This window comes from Canis lupus, chromosome 25 (assembly GCF_003254725.2).
Source record: "Canis lupus dingo isolate Sandy chromosome 25, ASM325472v2, whole genome shotgun sequence".
NCBI lineage: Eukaryota > Metazoa > Chordata > Mammalia > Carnivora > Canidae > Canis > Canis lupus.
The window spans coordinates 43,557,545-43,569,024 of record NC_064267.1 but is presented as its reverse complement, the minus strand read 5'-3'; the positions used below and the strand labels follow the sequence as shown (position 1 = coordinate 43,569,024).

Sequence of the window (11,480 nt, the reverse complement as noted above, 5' to 3'; positions counted from 1 at the left end):
GACCCTGGTGCCCCCCCCATTCCCCTAGGTGGGCGTGAGCCTCAGTGATTGGTGCCGGAGGGAGCACGGGGCCCAAACCCATCACAGCTGGTAAGAACAAGGCTTCTGTCTTTCCAGGAAGGTGGCTCAGCCGCCAGGAAAGTAGCCTGCTGGGGCGGGGCAGGGCGGGGGCAGGGGGCAAAGTTGCAGAGATGGAGCCCTGAGGACAGGGCCCAGCCTGGGTCCAGCAGCTCCCACCTGGGTGCTTTTCGGCTATTCCCAGCAGCTGATCTGGCTTGAGTTCGGTTTCTGTCCCTTCCAATCTTTCCTTCACCTTGCCAGTCTCTCTCTGCCAGACAGTGGCACTTACCTGGTTCAGAAATTGTGGAAAGCATTTGGGGTCTACCCTGGCAGCCTGGTCACCTGTTCTCGGCTCTGGGTTCAGCTCAGGTTGAGCTGCCCACCGCCCTCCCACACCTGCTTCAGCTTGTGTTCCCGTCCCCTCTGTCGGGGAACACCACCGCTCCTCTCTTTTCAGATCTGACTCAGTTGCTCCTCTGGAAGACCCTGATTACTAGGATCTAAATTGGTGATCTTCCTCCCCTGAAGTTTTCGCTTTCACTATGAAGACAGTTCATGTCTCACCTACTGGAAATAGCAGCTTCTGGAGAAGAGGGGGTAGACACACCTGGTCTGTCTTTGCATCCCCTTGGGGCCTGGTATCGCACTTCCTCGAGGGAGCCATCAGCGGGGTAGGGGTGGCAAAGGCACACCTCTGGGCGCTGGCCAGGTGACATCAATCACCCTGCAGGCCAGGTAGGTCTCTCTAAAGAGGGCAGCTGGGCTGCTGGTTGCTTTGAAAAAATAAGGCCTCTAGGTTTTTTTAAGAGAAGCAGGAATCTATTTTTTTAATCTGTCACTTTATGTTAAAATCTCCTGCCTTTTAAGTGTTAGCAATTAACACAAGATTTGAGAAACACCGTATAGGACAGGCAAATACATCGATGAGCCGGTTTCAGCCCAGGGCTCCCACTTGGAGACGGTGGAATGAATGATACCACGGCCAGGGCTGAGGCAGGGAGGGGTGCAGGGTGCGACTGGCACAGGCACCAGGGGCGAGAGTGGGGTTGATGTGCCACCGGAGCTCTGCTCACCAAGTCACCTGCCTCGTGTGGCACGGTATGCAGACAGAGGGTGGGCTGGTGGCTTTCCAACAACAGGTGCTCCCTTTCCAACAGAGACATTTATAAAGAAGCCTGGGTCTATGGTGACCGGCTTGTCCTAGTTTGCCTGGGATTTTCCTGGTTTTAAAATCTGAAAGTCCCATGTCCCAGGAACCCTTCACATCCCAGGCAAACAGGGATGGTTGGTCCCTCTACCTAGACCCCTTTTCCTGCCGTGTCCCCAGTCTACTGAGGATAGTAACAGCACGTGTAATGTGTGAGCTTATTAAGTGCCAGACACCATGTGTTAGGCCCTGCAATGTTTTCCTTACATCTCGTAAACACCCTCATGGTATGGATTCCTTATCTATCCTACTGGGGAGAACCGGAGATTCAGAGGGTGAAGTGACTTGCCCAGGACCAGTAACAGCATGAGGGTGTGAACCCACACTGGTCTGGCTCTGACCTCTCAATCCCACTTAGAGAGCTCCAGCAGGTCCCCCCCAACAGCCCCCGATGCCGGTAGGGCACCCCCCAGCCTGCTAGGCCAGCAGGCCCTGGGGAAGGGTCAGGCCTTACTTCCTCAGGAACATATTTACGTGGTTGGAGGTCTAGCCAGAGTCAATGTCTGCAAGACTGAGACCCCTACACCTGGCCCTCCAGTCCTGCTAGGCTATTCTGTTTCTGGACTTTAACCTCCAGCCCCCCAGTGGGACAACCCGAGAAGCCCTTGGGGGACACCTTTCTGTGATTAGAAAATAAACGCTCTCCAGTGCTTTATTGCCTGATCCGGGGAGAGCTGGCCAGTGCAGGGGCGGGCAGGGGAGCAGGCATGCGGGGCCCTGGGCTCTCAGAGGCTGCCAAGCCGGCCCCTGGAGGGCTCCCTTATTGGGGTCTAGCCGGAGTTTGGGCTGGCATGGGCCTGGTGGGGAACGAGGTGGCTGGTCAGGTAGCGCACGGCCGAGCGGACGCCCTCTAGGGTCCTCTGCTCCACCCTCTCCAGCAGGTGGGTGACAGAGCGCAGGGCCAGGCTGGTCCCCGCCATCAGCCCAGAGGAGAAGGTGCTCCCCAGGATACTGGAGACGGAGCGCAGGCTGGGCCCCGGGCTGTGCAGCAGGTCTGTCACCGAGCTGTGGCCGGAGGCCAGCAGGGCCGAGGCCATGCCCACGGTGGTCTCAGACCACACGAGGACGTCTGCCAGGGAGCTGATGGACCCCTCGCCTCCGCCCAGCAGGCTGGTCATGGAGCGCATATAGCTGTCCTCCTCGTTGGCCATGCAAAGGCTGGAGTCGAGGGACCTCCCCCCCAGGGCCACCTCTTGGGGGCCGGGCGAGGGTGGGCCACTGCCTCCTGGGGCCACTGAAGGCCTCCTCAGGTCTCTGGAGCGCTCCCCCAAATCCCCTTCGGTCACTCCCTGGGACTCAGCTCCTGGCAAAGCTTCGGTGTCAAGGCTCACGGGCTCCGGACGCTCAGGATCTGCCTCCATAGACTCGGTGGCGCTGGTGTCCTGACCGCGCGGCTGCCTAGCCGTGTCTGCCCCGCTCCCCACGGGCTGGGCATCCACGGCTCTGGAGGGCTGCACCTCAGCGCTTGGGGTGGTTGGGGCTGATTCCTGTTCTCTGTCCGGGATGCCTGCCGATTGTGGGGTCTCTTCTCTTGCCAGGGAGTCACGTTGGGAGGTCTGAAGGCCCTGAATCATCCTGGAATCTTGCCCTTGTCTATCCCATGCTGGGTCCTGGGGGCTTGTGGACATTTGTAGAGTGTTTGAGGCCTCTCTGGGCTCCTGGCTGTGCCCTTCAGCCACTGCATAGCTGTCCTGGTCCCCAGATGCTGATGTGGGTTTGGAGGTCACCGAATCGACAGAGGCCTGATCTACATCCTGCTGTTCAGGTGATGCTATGGCACCATTAGCCGCTGGTCCCACCTGATTTTGGGACCCCGCTCCTGGACCATCCGGGGATCTGCTGTTGCCGTCTGTGGGGATGCTGGCAGTTCTGGACTCTCTCGAGGGCGTGGTGGTCATCTAGGTCCTCTGTCACTTGCTCTGGCTGCAGAGTGGCCACAGCCCTGCCGGGCCAAGTTGTTCAGGTGGTGACATCACAGGGGGCTGTAGGCAGCTGGCGATGTCATAGCTACTTGCACAGCAAGGGTCCTGAGCCTCTGGAGTGGCTGTCCTAGTGGGCTGAGTCCGCAGGACAATCTATAGCTGAGTTTGCAGGTACATCATGAAAGAGAGGCAAGTTTTTTTTTTTTTTTTAAGATTATTTATTTATTCATGAGAGACAGAGAGAGGCAGAGACACGGGCAGAGGGAGAAGTAGGCTCCCTATGGGGAACCCGATGTGGGACTCAATCCCGGGATCCCGGGATCTGGACCTGAACCAAAGGCAGACGCTCAACCGCTCAGCCACCTAGGCATCCCAAGAGAGGCAAATGTTTTGGGAGAAAAGTGGATATATATAGGTACAGGTGCTGGTGCCCACAGGAACCATGGGACACAGATGTCGATTTATCATAAATATTCTAAGGAGCCAGCCCCAGTACCTGTCTGTCCATGCTGATGACTGAGGACTCTGATTTGGCCAGTCTTTCTGCAGAGAGTCAGTTTCCCAGCAGTGGTGAGTTGAAATGAGTGAAGGCTGAGAGTCTGCACAGCCCCTGGCAATGACTGTCTTTGTTTTTTTTTTTTTTTAAGATTTATTTATTTATTTATTTATTTATTTATTTATTTATTTATTTATTCATGAGAGGCGCAGAGAGAGGGAGAGACATAGGCAGAGGGAGAAGCAGGCTCCCTGCAGGATGCTCAACTGCTGAGCCACCCAGGCATCCCAATGACTGTCTTTGGTGTGGGGTGCCATAGACTGAATGTTTGTGTTCCACCCCAAAATTCAGAGGTTGAAAGCTAATCTCCAATGTAATGGTATTTGGAGGTGGTTAGGTCGTGAGGATGGGACCCTCACAAACAGCATCGGTGCCCTTATAAAAGAGCTGCCTGGTGCCCTCCTTCATGTGAAATGCAGCCAGAAGGCAGCAATCTACAAACCAGGAGGCAGGTCCTCACCAGACACTGAACCCACGTGGGCCTTGATCTTGGACTTCCCAGCCTCTAGAACCGTGAGAAATAAGTTTCTGTTGGGAGTGCCTGGGTGACTCAGTCAGTGGAACACGTGACTCTTGATCCTGGGGGTGGTAAGTGTGAGCCCCACGTTGGGCATAGAGTTTACTTAAATCTTTTTCCAATGTTCATAAGCAGCCCCCCCACCTGCTCTGGTCTATGGTGTTCTGTAATAGTGGTCCGAATAGACTGAGACAGAAATTTGTGCTGAGAAGCAGGGGGCTGTTGTAGCAAACACTTAAACATGTGGACGCAGCCCTAGAACTAGGTTATGGGCAGAGGCAGGGAGAGTCTGAGCTGTGGGCTCAGAGAAGCTCAGTGCTGTGAAGATGTTTAAGGATGATTCTGGAGAAAGCTAGAAAGGAAGGGAGACCTCTGGAGTGAAATCCTCAGTTTTCTCAGAGAACCTCCAATAATCCTGAATTTACTTTTTTTTTTTTTCTTTTCTGAATTTACTATTGATAGTAAAAGCATTTTGATACGATCTCAGGTGGAAACAAGGACCGTGTTATTGGAAACTGGAGGGAAGGTGAACCTTGTTATAAAGTGGCAAAAAAACTGGGCTGAATTGCGATAGTGTTCTAATGTTTTCTGGAAGGTAGAGTTTGTGAGCAATGGAATCGGAAGGATTTGAAGCAATTTCTTCGTTTTTTTTTTCCCATTGAAGTATTATATTTACATGTATGTATTACATCCTTAGAAAAAGAATCCCAGAAGTTTCCCTCCTGCATGTGTGTGTGTGTTTAAAAGATTTTACTTATTTATTCACGAGAGACAAGGCAGAGACACAGGCAGAGGGAGAAGCAGACTCCTTGTAGGAGCCCGATGTGGGACTCGATCCTGGAACTCCGGGATCACACCCTGTGCCAAAGGCAGACACTCAACTACTAAGCCAAAGGCAGACGCTCAACCACTGAGCCACCCAGGCATCCCCCTCCGGTGTGTTTTCATCTTGCTTCTTCATGGTCCACGATGCCAACTGGGGTTGTCAGTACCATGAAACCAAACTGGTGGGACAGGAGCAGATTATTCTGCTATTTTTCTAGATCTTTGGGGTGGTACATCAAGTCTGAGGCTGATCATTCCACACTTATTTAACCTGCCCTGTGGGGTTCACAACAATTTTCCCACCCCTTGAGAATCAATGATTTCAAATTTTCCAATGTAACTATGCTTCATCATCACAGTTAGGAACCGGATGATGACTTTGGAGCATGGCCTAATAAAAACCTGGTATTTGCCTCTCTTTTCTGCATCATTAATGCTCTTGAAAGCATCTACCAGGACACTCACGCGCACCATTATGGTGGCACGAAAACAGCAGAAACTGAAGCAATTTCTTCTTTTTTTTTTTTTTAAAGATTTTATTTATTTATTCATGATAGTCACACAGAGAGAGACAGAGAGGCAGAGACACAGGCAGAGGGAGAAGCAGGCTCCATGCACCGGGAGCCCGATGTGGGATTCGATCCCGGGTCTCCAGGATCACGCCCCGGGCCAAAGGCAGGCGCCAAACCGCTGCGCCACCCAGGGATCCCTTGAAGCAATTTCTAAGCAAAATATTGAAGGTGTGGCTTGGTTGCTTTGATGGTTTATAGTAGACTTTGAAAGGAGGGAACTAACTTAAAGATGGAATTATTAAGCTAAAGGGAATTAGAACTTAAAGATCTGGAAAATTCTCAGTCTATCCATACTGCAAAGAATGAGAAAGTGTGGATTTTTTATGGTTTCAGGTCTCACACTTAGCTCTTTACATCTTGCGAGGTTTTTTTGTATGTGTATCATGTTAAAAAGTGGTCCAATTTCATTCTTTTGCATGTAGCTATCCAGTTTTCCCAGCACCATTTATTTATTTTTTAAAAGATTTTATTTATTTATTCATGAGAGACACACAGAGAGAGGCAGAGACATAGGCAGAGGGAGAAGCAGGCTCCCCATGGGGATTCTGATGTGGGACTTGATCCCAGGACCCCGGGATCCAACCTGAGCCTAAGGCAAATGTTCAACCACTGAGCAACCCAAGTGCTCTATTTTCTGTTTTGATTACCAAAGCTTTGTTGTATATCTTAAAACCTGGGATTGTGATGCCCAGCTTTGTTCTTCTTTTTCAAGATTGCTTTGGCTATTTGGGGTCCTCTGTGGTTCCATACAAATTTTGCTATTATTGGTTCTAGTTCTGTGGGAAAATGCTGTTGGTATTTTCTTTTAAGATTTTATTTTATTTATTTGAAAGAGAGAGAGAGAGAGCATGAGCAGTGGGGAGGAGTGGAAGGAGAGGGAGAAGTAGACTCCTGCTGAGCAGGGAGCCCAGTGTGGGACTTGGTCCCAGGACCGTGGGATCATGACTTGAGCCAAAGGCAGACGATTAACCAACTGAGCCACCCAGGTGCCCCTCTGTTGGTTTTTTTTTTTTTTTTTAAATTTATGATAGTCATACAGAGAGAGAGAGAGAGAGAGAGGCAGAGACACAGGCAGAGGGAGAAGCAGACTCCATGCACCAGGAGCCTGACGTGGGACTTGATCTCGGGTCTCCAGGATCGCGCCCTGGGCCAAAGGCAGGCGCCAAACCGCTGCGCCACCCAGGGATCCCCTCTGTTGGTATTTTGATAAGGATTTCATTGAATTTGTAGATTGCTTTGGACACTATGGACATTTTAACAATAATTATTTTGTTAGGGATGTCTGGGTGGCTCAGTGGTTGAGCTTTTGCCTTTGGCTCAGGTCATGATCCCGTAGTCCTGGGATCATAGTCCCACATCGGGCTCTCTGCAGGGAGCCTGCTTCTCCCTCTGCCTGTGTCTCTGCCTCTCTCTCATGAATAAATAAATACAATCTTTTTAAAAATAATTATTTTGCTAATTTTTTAGTAAGCTCTCAGCCCAACATGGGGCTTGAACTCAGGACCTCGTGATTAAGACTTGAACGCTCAGGGATCCCTGGGTGGCTCAGCAGTTTAGGGCCTGCCTTTAGCGCAGGGCATGATCCTGGAGCCCCGGGATTGAGTCCTGCATCAGGCTCCCTGCATGGAGCCTGCTTCTCCCTCTGCCTCTCTCTCTCTATCTGTCTAATGAATAAATAAATTTTAAAAAATAATAAAAAAAAAAAGACTCAAATGCTCTACCAACTGAGCCAGCCAGGTGCCCCCATGTTAACAATATTAATTCTTGCAACCATGAACATGGAATATCTTTCCTTTTTTTTTTTTTTTTTCTTTTTAAGCTTTTATTTATTTGAGAAGGAGCAAAGAGGGAGGAAGAGGGACAAGCAGACTCAATGCTGAGTGCAGGGCTCGATCCCATGACTCAGATCAGGACCTGAGCCCAAACCAAGAGTCAGACACTTAACCGACTGAGCCACCCAGGCTCCCCCCTCCTTTTTGGAGTATCTTTCCATTTTCAGCAAGTGTGCTGGGAAGAGAACACTGAGGGTGTGGCCAAGCAAATGTTTGACATCATCAGGGCTGTTGCTCCTTCACAGGCACAGGGTGCGAGGGCTGCTGAGGGGGGAATGCAGGTCCGTGTCCGGCATCTGAGCGGCTGCCAGCGTGGGGCCTGAGTGTGACAGTGGGCACAGCTGCACATTGCAGGCTCGCCACCTGCACTCCTTGTGACACGGGATGAATAATCTCCATCTTCTCCCTGTTCAAGGGGGCTGGAGGGGCAGGGAATAACAAGAGATCCATAAACCCCTGAGTATTCCTTGGAAAAGTGCAGACCCAGACAAGCCTCCTTGCACTTGTGCTCTTTGTTAGGAAGGGGGCTGGGGCAGCAGGTTGTATTCCGTTAGACCTGGGTGCTTCCCCTCGGGTTATCGGCTAAGGAGCACTCGCCACAGGTGGGAGAAGCAGCCAGGCACCTAATCCTTCCAGCTACTCTACTGTCTCTGGATAGGTGTGCATCTAGCATTACACCCATTTTACATGTGGGGAAGCTGAGCCTCAGAGGGAGTAAGTGGCTCATTCAAAGTCACACTATTCATAAGCACTGAATCTGGGTTTTGAATTCTGACTTTGGAACACAAGCTCTCCCCCACCTTATATCCAGGGTGGGATATTAAAAATATCAAATCACTGGCATGGCAAGGCCACTGGATAATACAGACAGGGGCCGACCCTAATCATCACATCAGTAGGTAACAGCTGGTATCACTTCTCCTGAGCACCAGGCTCAATGCTCGTTAAGTATTTCTTCTCATGAGACCTCTGCTGCCATGTCAGAGGCCACTGGGCAAACCCAAGTTGGTTGGGGTGGGAGGAGCCAGTTGGTTCACCCTTGTACCTTGTCAAAGAATTGTGGAGAAGACCGCTGGTTGCTCATCCTAGTAGCCTTTCTTCTTTGGTGTCAGAATCACAATTTTATTCAGGTGGCTACGTGCTCAGCCAAAAGAATACATTCCCAGGGCAGCCCCGGTGGCTCAGTGGTATAGCGCTGCCTTCAGCCCAGGGCATGATCCTGGAGACCTGGGATCGAGTCCCATGTCAGGCTCCCTGCATGGAGCCTGTTTCTCACCTCTGCCTGTGTCCCTGCCTCTCTCTCATGAATAAATAAATAAAATTTATATATATATATATATTCCCAGCCTTCCTTGCAGCTAGGTAAGAGCTTCCATCAGGGAGATGTAACGGAAAGTACTGAGTGGAGTTTGGAAGACTTAGAAAGACTAAGTACACAGCAAGCAAGCTCAATGGCATCTGCGTGACTCTAGAGCACAAACTATCTCCCACCCCACCCACCCCCACCTTGATATCATCTCATGGATAGCCTGTGGCCCATTAACACTGTCAGGCACTCTTCATAGGCCTTGAAGCCAAGATCCTAGTCCTTCTCTTCTATTGGAATTCGACTTTTGATTCTACACTTTGGACTTTATACTTACCCTGCTTAAATCTCACATGCCTTGGGGCACTGGCTGCCCTGTTGGTTGAGCACCTGCCTTTGGTTAGGTCATGGTCCCCGGGTCCTGGGATCGAGCCCCACATTGGGCTCCCTGCTCAGTGGAGAGCCTGCTTCTCCCTCTGCCTCTGCCTGCTGCTCTCCCTGCTTGTGTTCTCTCTCTGTCAAATAAATAAAATCTTAAAAAAAAATCTCACAAGCCTTAAGAATCTGTGCCAAGGAAAGAGAAAGTAGAATAAAGAGAGATTAATGTCAAAGAGCAGAGATGATTATTAAAATTTAGGGACAAAATATTATTTTTTTACACATAAATATTAGACAGCATTGGTGTAGAACATAATGTATATCTATCTCGTTATATGAAATATATGTATGCACTCGTATATAAGAGAAAATATATCTAAGAATTTTTTTCCCCCTTAATTTAGTTTGAAAGTTTCTTGCTTTGGGGCACCTGGGTGGCAAAGTGGTTGAGCATCTGCCTTCAGCTCAGATTGTGATCCTGGGGTCCTGGGATTGAGTCTCCCATCGGGCTCCTCGTGGCGAGCCTGCTTCTCCCTCTGCCTCTGCCCCCCCCCCCCCCGTCTCTCATAAATAAGTAAATAAATAAAATCTTAAAAAAATAAAAAGCAGGATACATTATTTCACGCACACTACGTGTATTTGCCAATACTCTCAGCTGGAAGCAATGGAAACCCAACTCCGACTGGCTTAAGCTCAATATAATAGTAAAAAAGGAATTTGTTGATTCACAGAAACCTATGAAGTCTAAGGGAAAACTTCCCTACAGCAGGGGCTCAGTGTAATGTCAAGGCTCCATCTTCTCTCGCTCCCTCTCCTATCTCCCCTTTCTCACTGATGCTAGATTTTTAAAAAATTTTTCACTCTTTTTTTAAAAGATTTTATTTATTTATTCATGACAGACAGAGGGAGAGAGAGAGAGAGACAGAGACACAGGCAGAGGGAGAAGCAGGCTCCATGCAGGGAGCCCGATGTGGGACTCGATCCAGGTCTCCAGGATCAGGCCCTGGGTTGAAGGTGGCACTAAACCGCTGAGCCACCGGGGCTGCCCCTGATGCTGGATTTGTAGGAGGATGTCCTTGGTGTGCAGGCTGCCAGCGGCTGTGGGCCAGCGCAGAGACGCCGCTAGTTACGTAGTTGTGGTGAACCTCAGGCCTGGGCCCTGTGGGCTCCTGGGTCCTTCTCCGAAGGGATCTCCACAGCCTGCCAACCACATCCTAGTTGGTCAGGCCTGCAGTGGGGGCATGGGGTCAGCCCCACTGACACAGAAGGCCTGCAAGTGGTATCGGAGTAGGTCCCTGAAGGATTCTTTGGGGTGCTGTACCCCAAAGAAGACAGATGGATGCTGGGTGGGGAACACAGACAAGATCCACTCTACGGTGAGCGCAGACACAAAGAAGAGACTCCACTGGGGAAAAGCTGACAGGAAATAAAGCAAATTGCCCAAACGCTATTCCGATTATTGTAACAAAATCAGAAAATACATATAAGAAATAATAAAAGGGCTCAGTCTGTTGAACTTCCAACTCTTGATTTTGGCTCAGGTCATGGCCTCAGGCTCCTGGGGTCAGCCCTGGGTTGGGCTCTGTGCTCAGTGGGGAGCCTGCTTGGGATTCTTTCCCTCTTCCTCTACCCTTCCCAACCCCCCTCACATGAGCATGCACTCTCTCTCTCTAAATAAATAAGTGAATGAAATTTTTAAAAAATATTTTATTTATTCATGAGAGAGAGAGAGAGGCAGAGACATAGGCAGAGGGAGAAACAGGCTCCTTGCAGGGAGCCTGGTGTGGGACTTGATCCCCGGACCTGGGATCACACCCTGGGCCAAAGGCTGATGCTCAACTGTCAGTGAGGAGGGCTCCAGCAAGGCTCCGCCCATCAAACCTGAAGAGGTGTCCTTGGGTGGGGGTAAAGCCACAGGATAGCAGGAGCTTCAGCCTGTCTTGGAGTGTTGCTGTTGGAATCGGACACAGGAGCACCTGCTTCTTCATAACCGCAGACCTACTGGGCGTGCCCAGTAAGCCCCCCAAACCCATACAGCGGTCTGCGGTGGTGTGCAGTCGGCTTGCACCCGCCTGCTGGCCGCTTTTCTTCCCAGCTCTGCGTTCCGTCATGCCAGGCTGCCAGCTGGAAACCAGCCTTGGTGGGATTATTGACACTGTGGAAAGCAGCTACCAATCAGGGTGTTTTTTTTTTTCCCCCAGTGAATTGGTGGTTTACTGGCACACTACTGAATCTGATTACAATCTTTTCCCAACAGGGAGGCTGTTGGCCCTGCCCTTGGAAGCAGATGACCATCAGGGTTCCC

At 50.6% G+C, this 11,480-nt stretch overlaps 1 protein-coding gene across 1 annotated transcript; it reads right to left on the bottom strand.

Annotated features, from left to right (window-relative positions):
• Window positions 1-1,903: 1,903 nt before the first annotated feature.
• TEX44 (testis expressed 44) lies at window positions 1,904-3,222 on the bottom strand. The gene has a single exon (XM_025463419.3). It carries the CDS (start codon window positions 3,163-3,165, stop codon window positions 2,038-2,040), a length of 1,128 nt encoding a protein of 375 aa, XP_025319204.3. The 5' UTR covers window positions 3,166-3,222; the 3' UTR covers window positions 1,904-2,037.
• Window positions 3,223-11,480: the final 8,258 nt, after the last annotated feature.

Excerpts from the sequence above, each read along its gene's own strand:
- TEX44 (XM_025463419.3), bottom strand. The coding sequence starts at position 3,165 with ATGACCACCACGCCCTCGAGAGAGTCCAGAACTGCCAGCATCCCCACA.